This window comes from Belonocnema kinseyi, chromosome 5 (genome assembly GCF_010883055.1).
Source record: "Belonocnema kinseyi isolate 2016_QV_RU_SX_M_011 chromosome 5, B_treatae_v1, whole genome shotgun sequence".
In the NCBI taxonomy this organism is placed as follows: domain Eukaryota; kingdom Metazoa; phylum Arthropoda; class Insecta; order Hymenoptera; family Cynipidae; genus Belonocnema; species Belonocnema kinseyi.
Window position 1 is genome coordinate 82,766,168 of NC_046661.1, and position 14,934 is coordinate 82,781,101.

General features: G+C 37.7%; 2 protein-coding genes across 2 annotated transcripts in view; one reads left to right on the forward strand and one right to left on the reverse strand.

Annotated features, from left to right (window-relative positions):
- LOC117172605 (paired box protein Pax-6-like) overlaps positions 1–14,934 on the forward strand; it is a 125,377-nt gene that overhangs the window by 99,307 nt on the left and 11,136 nt on the right. The window contains exon 6 of the mRNA XM_033360696.1: positions 14,549–14,808. Coding sequence (XP_033216587.1) covers positions 14,549–14,808 — 260 coding nt within the window. The remainder of the gene's footprint in view (positions 1–14,548; positions 14,809–14,934) is intronic.
- On the reverse strand, positions 3,179–5,651 carry LOC117172606 (pro-resilin-like). The gene is made up of 3 exons (XM_033360697.1): positions 5,605–5,651; positions 4,617–5,399; positions 3,179–3,733 (listed from the first exon to the last, which is right to left on the reverse strand). The coding sequence occupies exons 1-3, from the start codon at positions 5,608–5,610 to the stop codon at positions 3,278–3,280; spliced, it is 1,245 nt and encodes a 414-aa protein (XP_033216588.1). The 5' UTR covers positions 5,611–5,651; the 3' UTR covers positions 3,179–3,277.

The window sequence follows — 14,934 nt, forward strand, 5'->3', positions numbered from 1 at the left end:
AAAAGAGTTCAACTTTGAACCTAGCTATTACATTTTTATTTAAAAAAAAAAGAATTCTGAACGAAAAATGTTGTATTTGATATTTCAACAAAAAAAAATATTTTAATTTCCCAATCAATGGAGAGAAAGAATGGCTTATAAATTGTTGAATTTTCAACCAAAAAGATAAATTTTCAACAAAGAAGATTAATTTTCTACCAAAATAACGAATTTTCAAGAAAATACTTGAATTTTCAACCAAAAAAGATCAACTTTTAACCAATAATTTTCACAGTTGTCACAGCAGAATCTGAAAGATTGCAAGGCATTTTTTATAATTTTAAAAGCTTTAGACAAAAAAAAAACTTTTCCTAAAATTCCTAAGAACATTTTTTTATTTTCAAAAAATATTTTTAGAGAAAATTTAAACAGATTTTTAAAGATTTCGAAAGATTTCTACAAATGTGGAAAAAAATTTGGAAGATTTTAGGGTAATTTTGTTATTTTCAAAGAAATTTCAAAATATTACACATAATTCAAGCCAGTTTAAAGGTATTTATTTTAAAAACTTCTAAAGTCCGAAATATCTTTTAAACTGATTCAAATTTTTCCTACAATTTTGCAAAATTGTGTAAAATAAAAAACGATATTTCGATACCAAAAAAAACCGAACATATTAACCTACAACAGAAATATTTATTTGAATTTTTTTTATTTTGTTATCAAAACCATTTATTCCTTCAAATTATAATTTTGGCGAAATTTTGTTTTCTTGACTAAAAAACTTTTTTGTTTGTTAAAATTTAAACTACTTGGCTGAAAAATCGTCTCTCTGTTTTGAAAATTAAAGTTATTTTATTTTAAGTTATTCTTCATTTTGAATTTTTTAGTGAATATTTAAAAAGGTTTTAAAACATTATAAAATATTAGGAAAATTATTATTCTAAATTCAGGATGATTTAGGACAATTTTAAGGATAATTCTAATTTTAAAATATTTCAAAACTATATCTTAAATTGTCACAAATGTTTCACGAAATGTTGTAAAATCCTGTAAAAAATGCATTCAAACAAATAAACAAAGAAAAGAAAAAAAGAAATATTTATTCAAAATTCTTATTTATCAAAAATGATTTTCTACTCCCGATTATAACTTGTCTACTTTCTCTATTCTGGAACTGAAAAATCTTTTTTGTTGATCACTTAAACAATTTTGTTGAAAATTCGTCTCTTTGGGAAATAATGTAATCTCTCTTTTGTTTAAAATGCAAATAGTAAATTTTTTTTTTTTGTTGAGGATTCAACTATTCTGTTAAACATTTTTTTGTAAATTCAACTATTTTTGATTAAAAATGAATATTTTCTTTGGTTAAAATATTAATTTTATATTAAATGTTTGCTAGTTATTTCAAAAATGTATTTGATGAATTAATTTTTTGATATAATATTGTTTTAAGTGTTTTTATTGTTTTCGTTTTATTAACGAAATAAAAGCCAGCATAATTATTGAATATGGGGATCATCGCCAAAGGGTCCTGGAACCTGGTGAAGAGAGAGGAAGAGAGAGAGAGAGAGAGTGAGTGAACTTATGAAACCCGCCCATCTGCGGCGGGGGTGAGCTCGATATTAAATTTCTGGAATTTTGTGGTGAGCGTCTACTCCCACAGATCTTCTAAAGTGTCTTCTATCTAGCCCTTCATATATCTATGAGATATTCAAAAGAGAATATTCTATTTTACATAGATATCTTTTAAAAAATATTTAATTTACAATTATTTTGTATTTATTACATTACATTATATTTATAATTTTTCATATGAAATAACTTTGATAAAACTAAAGAAAAAAAATGAAAAAGTGTTAGAGACTCGGGATTCGAACCCGAGCCGGTTACTTATCGTATACAGTAAACGACAAACTCAAGACTCTTAGGGTCTGTTTCGATACTACGCCACGCTATTTGCAAAACTTTTCAACAAAATAATTAAATTTAAAAAGATTATAATTTTCAAGAAAATATTTGAATTTTTAATTGAATAGTTATTATTGTAACCAAGAACCTTTTATATAACAAAATATAAATTTTTAATCCATACAAACGAATTTTCTAAAAAAAAAAGTTTTCAATAAAATCGTTGGATTTTAAACTTGCAATGATGAATTTGCACTGAAATATTATAATTAAAAAAAAAAAATTATTGTCAGCCGACAGGGATGAATTTTCAATAAAATAGTTGAAATTTTAACTTAAAACGATCAATTTTCAATAAAAATGTAATACTTAAATTCTCATTATCAAAAATTTATTTTTAACAAAAAAAATCTGTTATTATTTGTTAATAAGTTATTAATGTTAAACTTTAATGTTAATGGTATCTGTCTGTTCAATCTTCAACCAATAAAGTGAATTTTTAACAAATTAATCCAACAATTAACCAAGCAGTTGAATTTTGCATTGAGAAGGTTAATTTTTTACCAAAAAAGGAATTTACAACATAATAGATTGACTTTAAACCAAATAGTTGGATTTTCAAAAAAAAAGAAGATCAATTTAAAGCAAAAAATGGAACAGTTACATTTTTAGATCAAAAATTAATTTTCACAAAATAAAACACGAATTTTGAACAAAGTAGTTAAATTTTAAACCAAGTAGTTTAATCTTCATACGAAAATTATCAATTTTCACCAGGAAATTAAATACTTGAATTTTTCGCTTAACAAAATTATTTACAATAAAAGAAAAGAAAGAATTTTTGAGAGAACATAAGAAATGAATTTTGAATGAAGTAGTTCAACATTCAAACACTGTAATTCTTTGATATAAAGAATTTTTCTGTGAATCAAAGAAAAATATTCATTGGTAAAATAAAACTTCTTTTGACCGAAAAAAATGTTTTTTGTTTAAAAAAAAATTTTTCTGTAATTCAAAAAGCTTTCTTCATTTTGACATTATTTTTGGTCAAAGGCTAAGTTTGTGTTACAGAAAGGGTTTCATCAATTCAAGACAAATATTTTTCTGAGTGTGTAATTAAATGCTTTACTTGTAAAAGAAAATCACTCATTGTTATTTTTTAAACATTTAAAAAAGTTGTAATTGCCATTTATATTTTCCATGTGTGATTTCACGTTCTGTGTTAACCCTTCCCTCCTCTGAGAGTGTGACCAATTTTTTGAACGGCCCCTTATTAAAAAAATGTAAATATATTTATCGTTTTTTTTATTAGTATCGTGATTCAGGTTTTATACACATTTACAGAATTTACAAAATTAAATATCTCTTATCAGTTTTTTAAAAATAATTAGACTGAGATGATGAACCTATTTTCACTTTGAGGTACTACTCGATAGTTTGCAGTGTGAGTAGTGTAAGAAGAGCTGAGTGGCACCACATTTCCTGGATTGTCCAATTGGTACTGTACTTGAGCCAGGGGTTGAATCTCGACACTTGGAGCAATCAGCTTTTCAGGTCTGGAGGACTGAACTGGGACAGACGTCGCTACCGCCACCTCGAGGGACGCTGGCGCAATTTGCAATTTTTGGAGCGGGGCGTAGTTGTAGATTGGTCCTCTGAGTGGCTCCACATTTTCGGCACGGATTTTTGCAAAGTACTTCATTGCTTCGATATTCTCACGACTCACGTAACGAACGCGCTGCAGTCGTCCGTCGGGAAGGGCAACGAAGTATTGTCCAGATTTTTGTGGCTGTTCGTCAACCTCGCTATCTTCGAGTTCGTTAGCAGAGTTCACTGGTTCGACCTGCAAAAAAATTATTTATGTGGTTTTGCATGCTAGAAGGGGAAAAAATTGAACTGTTGAACCTCTCAGCTAAAAATCCTGTATAGGAGCCTCGGAGGATCCTGCACTTGTTTGTATACACGAAACTGTACACCTCAGAGGATCCTGCACTTGTTCGTGTACAGAAACGCGAGAAAACAACAAACTTGGCCTCCAAATTTAGGGATATTCGTTTTCTCGATCCCAGATCAAAAGTGATTACTATAAGTTTATATAATTCCATGCCAGCTGAATGTTTCCATTATTTAAAGACAATGAAAGTGTACACAATCGGTCGAAAATAGTAAATTTTTAAATTGCTGATTTCTCAAGGCTAGATTAGATTTCAATTTCTCAAGTTATTGTGTCAGAAGACTTAACAAATCTGGTGCAGGGCACGTGCCGTGGTTATCGAAAGTGAACGATGTCTTGAATACTAAAATTGTAAGAAGTGGAGAGTCAACACGGAGGAGCTGAGAAGATCCGATTAAAATTCTAAGGATCCTTTGGATTTTCTAAGTTCGTGCCAAGTGGTAATTTCATTTCCGAAACTAGTAGTTAAATCTAATGCCGTTATGTAATACGTAAACTGATTGTGAAACGGTTCTTAGACGAGAAAAAACTCTTAAATCTTTTTATTAACGTATTTGCGTGAACACAAAAGTCGAGTGAAATGTTCCTGGAAATGTTCTTGTTTACTCTCTGCTGACGCAAGATTCTAACGTTTGGAATACTGATTATGCTGATTTCGGTTGGTTTTTTGTTTTGAATTAAAGAAATTGAAAGAAACTCATTAGTCAAGATAAAAAAAGTGTTTTTCTGATTTAAAAAATTAGAAAATTGATAATAAAATTAAAAAACTTACCTCGGATTCGGTTAGGCCCTTCACAGTCGTAGGTTCATCATTTTCAGTGGAGTCTGGGACTTCAGTCGTGGTATATTCTGGAGGTCCGTATTCCTGTGTAGGTTTTTGAGGGGCTCCATATGGCTGCTGGGGTTTTTGGGGAACATTGTATTGCTTCTGGGCAGCCGCTTGTCCAACTCTGTATTTTTGAGGGGCTCCGAACTGTCTCTGGGGGCCACCAAATTGTCTCTGGGGGGCACCAAATTGCTGTTGTGAAACTTGGTAATTCTGCTGAGGAGCCGCTGGTGCGCCGTACTGATTCTCTGAAGCTGCTGGTTGTCCATACTGGTTTCCTGGAGCCTCTGGTTGTCCATACTGGTTTTCTGGAGTCGCTGGTTGTCCATACTGATTTGTAGGTGCCGCCGATGGCGCGTGTTGCTGTTGGGCAGTTCCGAATTGCTGTTGAGGAGCAGATGGTGGTCCAAATTGATTCTGAGGAGCCGCTGGTACGTACTGATTTTGAGGAGCTGCCGGTGCTCCATACTGGTTAGGAGGCGCCGTCGGTGGCCCGTATTGCTGCTTAGGGGGACCGTATTGATCTTTTGGTGGTCCATAGGCATTTTCAACTTCCTGTCTCTGGGGCAAATTAAAGGCGGGTCCATCAGGCTTCCATCCTGATGGTTGATATGGAGCCACCGAATCTGGGGTGAGTTCTTCCCTTTGTTGAGCAAAGAAATATTTTTGACGATAAGCTGGTGGCTCGGCGGCTGCCAGGGCCACGAGGAGGGCGGAAATCAGAAAGACCTGTGAAATTAGAAATACGAATTATTAATCATTTTTTATATATGGTGGCTCAGGAGTCTAAGGATATAGTTTTTCCGAAAGTTTTAAGGATGATGAGATATTACAAAGTATCGCGACCGCCAATAATTTTTACAGGGGCAGTCCTAATGAATTCGTTTGAGTTTCATTTTCACACTTGAGGATAGATTAAGAAATGTTTGAGTACCTTCATGATTTGGTATCGTTTTGCTGGTTGTGCTGGAGATACTGATATCGGAGGACTAGCGTTGGCTTTTATACGCCTCGTGGGTGCGCGCTTTGCATGTTTAAACACTGGTCGACCCGATGATCCATGGGTGACATTGGCCTCCTAAAACCAATGAATCCTCTTTGGCACTCATTGGCTCATCGTCCGGTCGCACTTTACCTTCGCTTTTGTCGCTAATTTGACCTTCTGAAAAAACCGCAAACGTCGCCACGCAGGCTTCCCCGAAAATTGCTTTCTCTCTTATTTTGGACACATACATTCTCTCCTTTCGATTTTTTAATTGCAAAACAATTAAATGTATTTAAAAATTCAAATATTTTCCAATTTGTAATTCTAGTTCTTTTAATCCAATAATAGACTGAATTCGGTCAAGTACACCTAGGAAAAAAAATTGGAATCCGTCAGGATTTGAACCCGAGTCTGAGAATTAGTAATCGCAGCACCGTATGTCAAACTTAAGATTATATTGCGAAATAAAAATTGTTTTTTAAAATTCCCTTTATCCAGTTATTCAGCTTCTATTTATTTTACTTATCTGTAGATTCCGAAAGAAAGTCTAATCGACTGCTGTTTATTGAATTCAAACCCGATTCTTGCATAAAGAAGTTTGTCTTCCTCTTGACTGATCAGTGCGAGTTTCCTCACAAATGAGGATGAATTCTTTTTCCCTTAACATCGAGGTCTCGATTTTTCACTCAAATGATCATTTAAGAATTTGTGAAACTCTTTCTTAATTAATTTATCACAAAATCAACATTTTTCCAGAAAAAAAATGCTCTCAAAAATGGGATTTCTATTTTAAAAAAGGCTGATCCGGTTACAGTGGTTGAAATTTTGTATTTTTATGCATAAAAAATATTATTGTAGCTCAAGTATGTTTTTATTCTCAAGAATTAAACATGCATTTTTTTAAAGAATTTGGAAGACTTTTCTTTTTTAGTAAGCTTTGGACCATTGAAATATTTGGATTTGTTCAGCCCTTAAGGATATCAATGAATTCATCTCCTTAAATACAAGTGCCCTATACATTCTAACTTAATCTTCTCAGTGATATTTTTTTCAAGCGAATTGGTTCTTCTTTTCTATTTTTTAGCTTTGAAGCTGTGGTTCATTTAAATATTTTTTCAGACTGTCATATTTATGAATATGAATATTTATGATTTAAAATCAACTTTCAATTTTTCCGGGGTGAATCAGTATTCTGGGACATGTGTCTTGAATTCAGAGAATATTTGAGCGAATGAAAACACTTTGGTAAAACAAGAAATTTAGGCTCTTTTAAATTGACTCTCTTCAATTTGACATTTTCGTCTTCTTTTTAAATAGAAATCAAGAATTCAATAAATAAAAAGTTGATTACTATTCAGACGAGGATGCGAATTGTGCAGTCGATTACGGAGTTTTAATTTTAGCTCGCGGACTCATAATCGTGAACGCATCACACTATGTATTTAAGTACCTTCAAACTCGATTTATACTCAATTTGCAATTCGTGGCACGTGTCATTGTTCTTGGTGCGTGACGATTCACGCTTAATAAATTCACTTGAACTCAATCTGACCAGCATCCGAGAAAAGATATTTCAATCAATTGCGGACAATTCGATTAATAATAAAATTAATTCCAAAAGAAGATTTTTTTTTATGAATACCCTAAAACAGGACTTAGTGGACATGTGGGTAAAGCGGGGCACTCGTTTTTTTGTCCAGAAAAAGCTATATCAATTCAAGAAATGGAAAATTCCGAGTGTCCCGCTTTACCCCACACTGTATATCAGGAATATTTTGTCTACAAGCATTTGACATTTAACAATCTCGATATCGGAAAATCGCCCTGAATGTTTGGTTCGCTCGACGAATCCTGAAATGATCGGATAGGAGAAAAGCGATAGATATAGCAAAGTGGAAGGGGGAGGGAGGGGGAGAGGGAAAGCTTCGCCAAAGCAAATTATTCACACTCAAATGACTCCATTTCAATATCGGGCAGAGACCAGGGACAAAAGAAGGGTGAGACGCCTGTCTCCCTTCTGGGCTTGCATTTGCCATGTTGGCAATGCCCAGCAATGCCTCTGTCTGCACTCTGCAGTATGCTAGCTTAACTCTCTCTCCCTCTCCTTCTCTCTCCTTTGATACTAGTTTTTTTATCTCACTTTTTCCCCTTCCCTTTTCTGTACACAGTGACGAGTCTGTTTAAGAATTACTATAGCAATAGACAAAGTCATTAGAACAAAAAGGCAAGACTTTTTTTTAGTTATGCTGGGGCTGACAGTGAAAAGTTTTAGCTAGTGACAGGTATTTTTTGGAACTTGAATGGTAGTCTTCTTCTCTGCTTAGGAGGTCGGATACCTGCGCATGGTTTTAGTTCAAAGTCTCGTAATCGAATATATTTAAGAGCGGGGGGCGGTTGTGCGGATTCACGGCTTACGAAGAACCCCCTGCGGGGTGGCGTCTGCGAGTAAACTGGATTAATCGTCTATGAAGGGAGGATTCTAGCCCCGTATTCACTCGCAATCAGTCTTTTTGGAATGTAGATCAGAATACAAACCGTGAATATTTTTAAATATCAAGTTGTGAAAACAAATTAAAAGATCCTTCAAAACTACAGGAAAATTAAAGTACTTTTTTAAACTTCAGGATCCCCAGGGAATTAACAAATCACATCTTACGGTTTTTGCCGAACCCAGTCCTAAATTGAAATCCAAACGTTTCGCGGTTTCTGGGCTGCTGAGTATAGTGGCCTCCCGGGAGTCCTTAACCGAGCCAAAACTGTTTGGCAACCAGTTGCACGCTCCCAGAAGGCTCGTTTTGTAAGTTGTAAACGGATTAGGGAGTCGCTGCTGAGAGTTGCGAAAGCACCCTTTGACCCGCACCTCTATCACGGTCAGCTCGATGTCACTCGTTCGCAATTAGGTAACGCTCAATTGTGTTAATGAAAGTCGACTGAGAGATTATAACTTTGATAAAAATTATGTTGTTGGATGAAAAAAAAACCTGGATTCTAGCCTTTTTACAATGCAAAAATGTGGGACGTATCCTCTCTTTTTGGGAACCTTCATTCTTGCGAGAATGTCTATTCGTAAATTCATGAGCTTGCGAAAAGAGAACAAAACGAGTCCTTTGAAAGGATTGGCGGGATCGACGGCACAGAAAGAGTATTCTCTGTCAGTGGTACCGTGGGCATACCTAAACTGACAGTGGGTGCAGATGGGTACCGTCAGTCAATGTTTGCACGTTTAACCAACCATGCAACGGCACGGAGTTTGCTCGAGATATTAGCGCACGTCGAAGTTCGACCCTCTGCCACTCGTTTAATCACTTTCCACCGCGTTTCCGCTTCCCCCCCCCCCCCCCCCCTTAAAACTAAAGTCTCTGTGAGGTGTCCCGGATATAAGTCTACTTCGCAGTTTTTGCTAATGAGTTTAGAATTACGATTTATTTCATTTCCAATTACCATTTTTATCTTCTTTTCTTCTTCAGACTGCTAATTCACAACAATTAACATTCCCAGTTTCGGGGAAGATATTAAAATACTTTCAACGTATGGAAAACTGACTGAAGTTGTATGGCTCGTAAAGCGAAAGTTACGTGCACCGCTTACTTATAAACTTGATTTCAAGAACTATCCTTTCTATCATTCCAAAAGAATTATATACCAGATTTGCTAAACCTCGAATCAAAACATCTTCATTTAGTTGAATATAAGCCACAGAAATGACTCTGAAGAGTAACAACGTCTCTAATCTTCATCCTTGCATTCATAAGTACCCAAAGTAAAGTCGATCCTAGTTTGGAACTAGTAAAGTGGTATACGCACTTGTTCTGGTACAACCTCGATGAGAGAATCGAAAAGGAAACTTTGCGACGTAAACGAAGCTTACTCGTGCTTTAGGATGGTAAAAGGGGTTTGGGTGGAGGAGGGTGGAAGTCTCGGTGAAACTTGCAAAAGTACATCGCGGCTCAAGAGGCCGGAAGTAATCACGCGAGTTCACGGTTGCGAGTCCGCCCGTAGCGCGATCGTCGTTATTTAGTGGGTGGCGAAACTTGTGCGTTGCACTTACTAAATTCCCCAACCAAATGCAAACTCTACAACATAATTGGTTTCACCAATAGTACTTGTTAACCGTCTCAAACAACACCTTAAAAAATGCGTCTTTGACGAACTAACTCTCAATGCCTAATTACTGCTATCATATGAACATAACAAAGGAAAAGGAATAAACAGGGTCATTCATGCGTACTCTACCCTATGATTTATTTATGCTGAGCTGATTGTGAATTGGTGAATTGAACGTTGGTAACAAAAGTTCAGTAATAATCAGGGTTTCTAACACAGATTTTTTTTAAAATGGTTTCAATGAAACAATATAGGTTTATGCAATGTCTTCCAGATTCTTTAAAGAAAACTTTACCCTCTGATACATTTTTACAGTACTGATTAAGATTTGTCATTAAATTACGATTTGGTCTTTAGATTATCCGAAGTGTCCTTATCGATTAGTGCAGATTACGATTTGGAAAAATGAACGTTGATAACAAAAGAACATTGATAAGCCAGTTTACTAATCTAAATTCGATATAAATGAGGTCTCGAAACAAAGCAGGTTTTATAATTTGTCTCATTTTTTTAGAGAAAACGCTACCCTGTGATTCGCGAAGTCTAACAGGCAAACGGCACCGGCAGAATTTGATTGAGTTGTGCATAAGGAGATTTCCTCTGAAGCTCGTTGAAGCGTTTGTTGGCAAAGAGGATTGGGGATGGGTTGAACCTGCGGAATGGAACCGGGCACGGGACAAACGATAGCAAATGAGATGAAGTGATAACAGAGAAAGAAGAGAGATAAGGAAGAATGCTGAAGCAGTTCTGGCATAGGCCGTGGCAGGAGTTGCAAATGAATCGCGTAATAACCCCTATAGCCTCTGGGAGCTGCTTATGTATCAGTATGGCTCGTTGCTTCTTTGCTAATGGAGTTCCTACTATTTCGTCTGATTCTCATCTCATTCTTCTATTAATTGCATGACTGTTCTCCTCACGCTTTCATTTGAATAATTTCAAATTTTCGTTCAAGTTGAGCTACGAGCATTTTTTAGCCAGATTGGTGGTGTAATATATCCCCTTTCCTGTTTCCCTTCCTTCTATTTCCCTTCTCTTTCTGGTTTCCTTCCTTCTTCCCTTTTCTATTCTCTGAATGGCCGTTACTAACGCATCATGGCCGCCCATTGTCGGCGCCTGGCTTTCTAGTCGAGTTAAAAATGATAATCACGAGGGGTGCGAGGTGTCACGGTGGAACGGCCCCATAATGCAGCTCGATCCACCTATGGTGTTGTCTCGATCGCTAGATATGGATAGCCATACGAATCCTCAATGTCGAGGGGTAGGAGATGCCTCGCCTGGCTCGACAGGCCCCCCGTAAAACACATTGCCATTATTATTATTATTAGACATTAGCGACCCTAATAATGGCGGAACGTTTTGTACCAGCGGTCTGGGATTTTTAACATTTCATTGGCAGCCCTGACTCCTGGTGTGGGTACTCAACCAACCTGAGCCCTCCAGATCTCGTAACATCTGTATCATTGGGCTTTGTTCGATTCGACATAAGTACATCTGGCTGAAGCAGTCGTAAAAACGTTTACATGCTCTTTCGTTCCGCTTCCTAACTTCAAGCACTCTCTGTAATATATTTTTTGTGATTAAAAAAAAAGTTCGTATCTAGACTTCTTTCGTAATTTAACTCTTGCTCAGTATTAATGTGCAATTTTCTGTTTGACTTCTTCTGAAAAGTCACCGATCCTCGAGTAAACGTTCGCTTAAGAAAATAATGAGTACGCCTGGAACAATATCCACTTGATCGGTGCCACTTTCGGGAAGCGAGAACCGCAGCTCACTTCCGTTAGAGCTTTTAACCGTACAATAGCAGGGCAGTTGTTCCCTTCCTGGCATTTAAGGTACACTATATTTTTATTCTTGCATTATTCGGCAAGAGTTGAAGCTTTGTTTCCTTTCTGATTCCAGGCACTCGATATAGAATGTGCTTGTGAAAATGGCAGTTGAGTCAAGTGAGGCAAGAGGTCGCGTGGATTGAAGGCACGATAATTTAAGAATGGTTTCATATTTCATTACACCTTTTTTATTCCTGAAGCTGGTGTGTGTTTTAAGATGCCCTTAATTCATTTTAGACATTCTTGATAAACACAGATAGATGTAGAGTAATATTGTTTGAATTGAGAGCAGAATTTGGAGGAAGTAGTTTACTTTTTTATTTTTCTCTTCTTCAGGTAACGATCGATGGTTGTTCACCACAATGCAATCAACCTTCATTGTTACACTGCCCTCGCGAACTATGTCGGTTGAGTTTTAACGTTTAGTTAAGTGCGCGGACTCCATTATCGAAATTAATCAAGCTTCGCGGACTCGTGGCACTGAAGCCGTCCATTACACGCTTCAAGAACGTTTTTTTTCCCTTTCTTTTGTTTCTCCTCAACTTTCAACATCTCTCTTTAGTTCCTTCCATAAAGTTGCCGAGCCTTCTGCTGCATTCGCAACATACACGCGTTCCAACACTTGAAAAATAACTTAACTGTTACTGATTCGATATCGGATAGTTGGTAGATGGAAAAAGAATTTCATCATTATTCTTTTACTATTTTGTAATTGAAGAGAAAATGATCTGAAGAATAATCTGTTTTATTTGTTAACAAATGTTTCGACAGCGATTCTAGGTAAAGTTACAAGGTTTCAAATCGTGGAAGAGCATGGAGTTCCGCCATCACGGTCGAACGAGCGCGCATCGCGGTTGGTGGATATAATATGCTGGACCGGGAAGATGCGAGACGAGATTTTAGGGCGCGGGATAAGGGGGCGAGAGAATGTCAATGACAAGGGACGCGCGAGGTGCTGAACGGGAAACGCGGCTAACAGGAGGATGGAACAATTCCCCTCCACTGGAAAAAGAGAAGATCTCACTCGCCACGCAGCTGGTACTGCCTTCTGACACCCGAGACGACCTAATATCAAACCTCGTCCAAATGGCCCGCAGCGTATTGCATGTTGAAATCAAAAAACAAGTTTTAAAGATACTTTATCTCCATTTCTGACTTGACAGGTGGTATTTTGTTTCCGCAAAATTAATGCTACTTAAGGATTTAGTTAAATTATGTTACAGTTGAAGATTAATCGGACATTATTTATGGAGAGTTGATTGCGATTTGGTAGATCGCTTTGTAGATGTCTTTACCGTAGAGCGCTGATTAGGATATGCAAATGAATTACGATTTGATGCAAAGAGATGATTACGATTTGGTCTCTAGATTTCCAAAGTATGATTACCATGGAGAGCTGATTAAGATTCGCCAAAACGAATAACGATTTGTCAGAACCAAGCCACATCATCCAACATCTAAAAGCTGCAGCTCGAAGCAAATTCGTCCTATTTGCACGCAGTGTTGCGTCCCATGTACGCAAGGGGATGCGGAAGATGTAGACATTTCAACTGGAAAGGGCTCATCGCGAAGTCAGAACTTGCTTCTCAAGTTGTCGGGGATGCGATGGTTTTAATTGCTGCTTAAGACACCCTCGTCGCGTTAACCTCATCCGCGATCCTTGCGGGTAACGTCGGGTGGGTAACTGGGTATAGCTCCGCACTAGACGGATGTACACACATACAGAGAAGATCACACTTACCGGGAAGTCGCGAGGAAAGGAGCAAAGCGACTTGTGCTCGTAACACAACTCTCGTAACATAGCCTAACCCTAACCTCCTACTCAAAACCACCCCTTGACTTCTTCCTCAAGATCCTCTTTATCCAGCGTTTAACGACGAAGCTCTGTGCGGAAGAGGGAACTTCCCTCGGAAGGTACATGGTACGAGACGTTAAGCAAGTTCGGTACCAACCTCGTATAATCCGCGAAAAGTTTACTGTCTCTCGTGGCTGCCTGCCAGTTCACCGAGGTCTTATCTCCACCGTATAACGAATGTAGTTAGTTCCACCATCCTTTATACAAGAGGCACGAATGACAAAAGTGCAAAAGATATCGTTTATCAGAAGATTTCCTATCATCAGCTGAGTTTAGTCTGAAAATATCAACCTATCTAACGTTCAGATCAACTATTCCTCTTTTGGTAGTGTCTATCTCATCTTAAGTTATCATTAGTACCAACCAAATTTTGAGCTAATTACGTAGACTATTTTGTAGTTGCAGAGAAAAAAAGATGAAATTTCTTTAGCTTCACTCCTCCCTTCTATAAATACAATAGGATGGTTCCGGTGGAGATTCGAGCATTCGACGGGGCTTGGCGTGTACATATCGGGTCGCCAGGGCGATAGAAACTCTGGGGGGTTGTTATCAGGTTTCCATTAGCACAGTGCGGGATAGGGTAAAAGAGGAGGAGGATGAGGACACAGAGGAAGAGAATGGAGAGCGATAGGGGCGAGAAGAAGAGGGAAACTTTCGTTGGGTGACAGAAGCGTACATCGCAGGGGAGGCAAGCAGCGGCGTCGGGACGCCTGGCGTCTTATCGCACCCCCGTACCCTCCCCCTTCTTCCGCCGGTGCCTCATCCTTCCTCTCGCCATCTATCTCTTTCTCTCTCATCCTCTTGCACCTTCCTCTTACTCGTCGTTGAGTCAAAACCCACTGACGCCTCGAAGCGCTCACCCAGAAACCGACGATAAGGTTTGCCGGGCGACGCCTGCCTACTACCCTTTGCACACATTCGCACGTACACGCACGGCTCATTCCCTCCCGTTCCATGTTTCATTTTATGGCAGTTTATGTCTCTAATTTTTATTCAGAACAGGATTTATTCCGCGTGTTAGTAACTCTGGATTGTTTAAAATCAAATTTGAAGGAGCTTCATTCTTTTCCAACTGAGGTTGAATAATCTTTTTTTATTTTGTTTCCAGTGGCTGAACTTGAAGGTGGTGCACATTCGGACGAAACGAACAGCGGCGGAGACAACAGCAACGCTGGGAGCGTCTCGGGCGGTGCTGATGATGACCAGGCCCGTTTGCGTCTCAAGAGAAAACTCCAGAGGAACCGCACCAGTTTTAGCAACGAGCAGATCGACGCCCTTGAAAAAGAATTTGAGAGGACACACTATCCAGACGTCTTTGCGAGGGAAAGACTTGCTGGAAAAATTGGCCTACCGGAAGCCCGGATACAGGTGAATAGATTTTAAGAGTATTTTCATTGTATTTCATCTGTAATACCAAGGAGCATGGTTTGGACAAATCAAGACATAGCCTTGTTGTTGTGTAGCATAGTGATTGATAAATATTCGTCTGTCTCG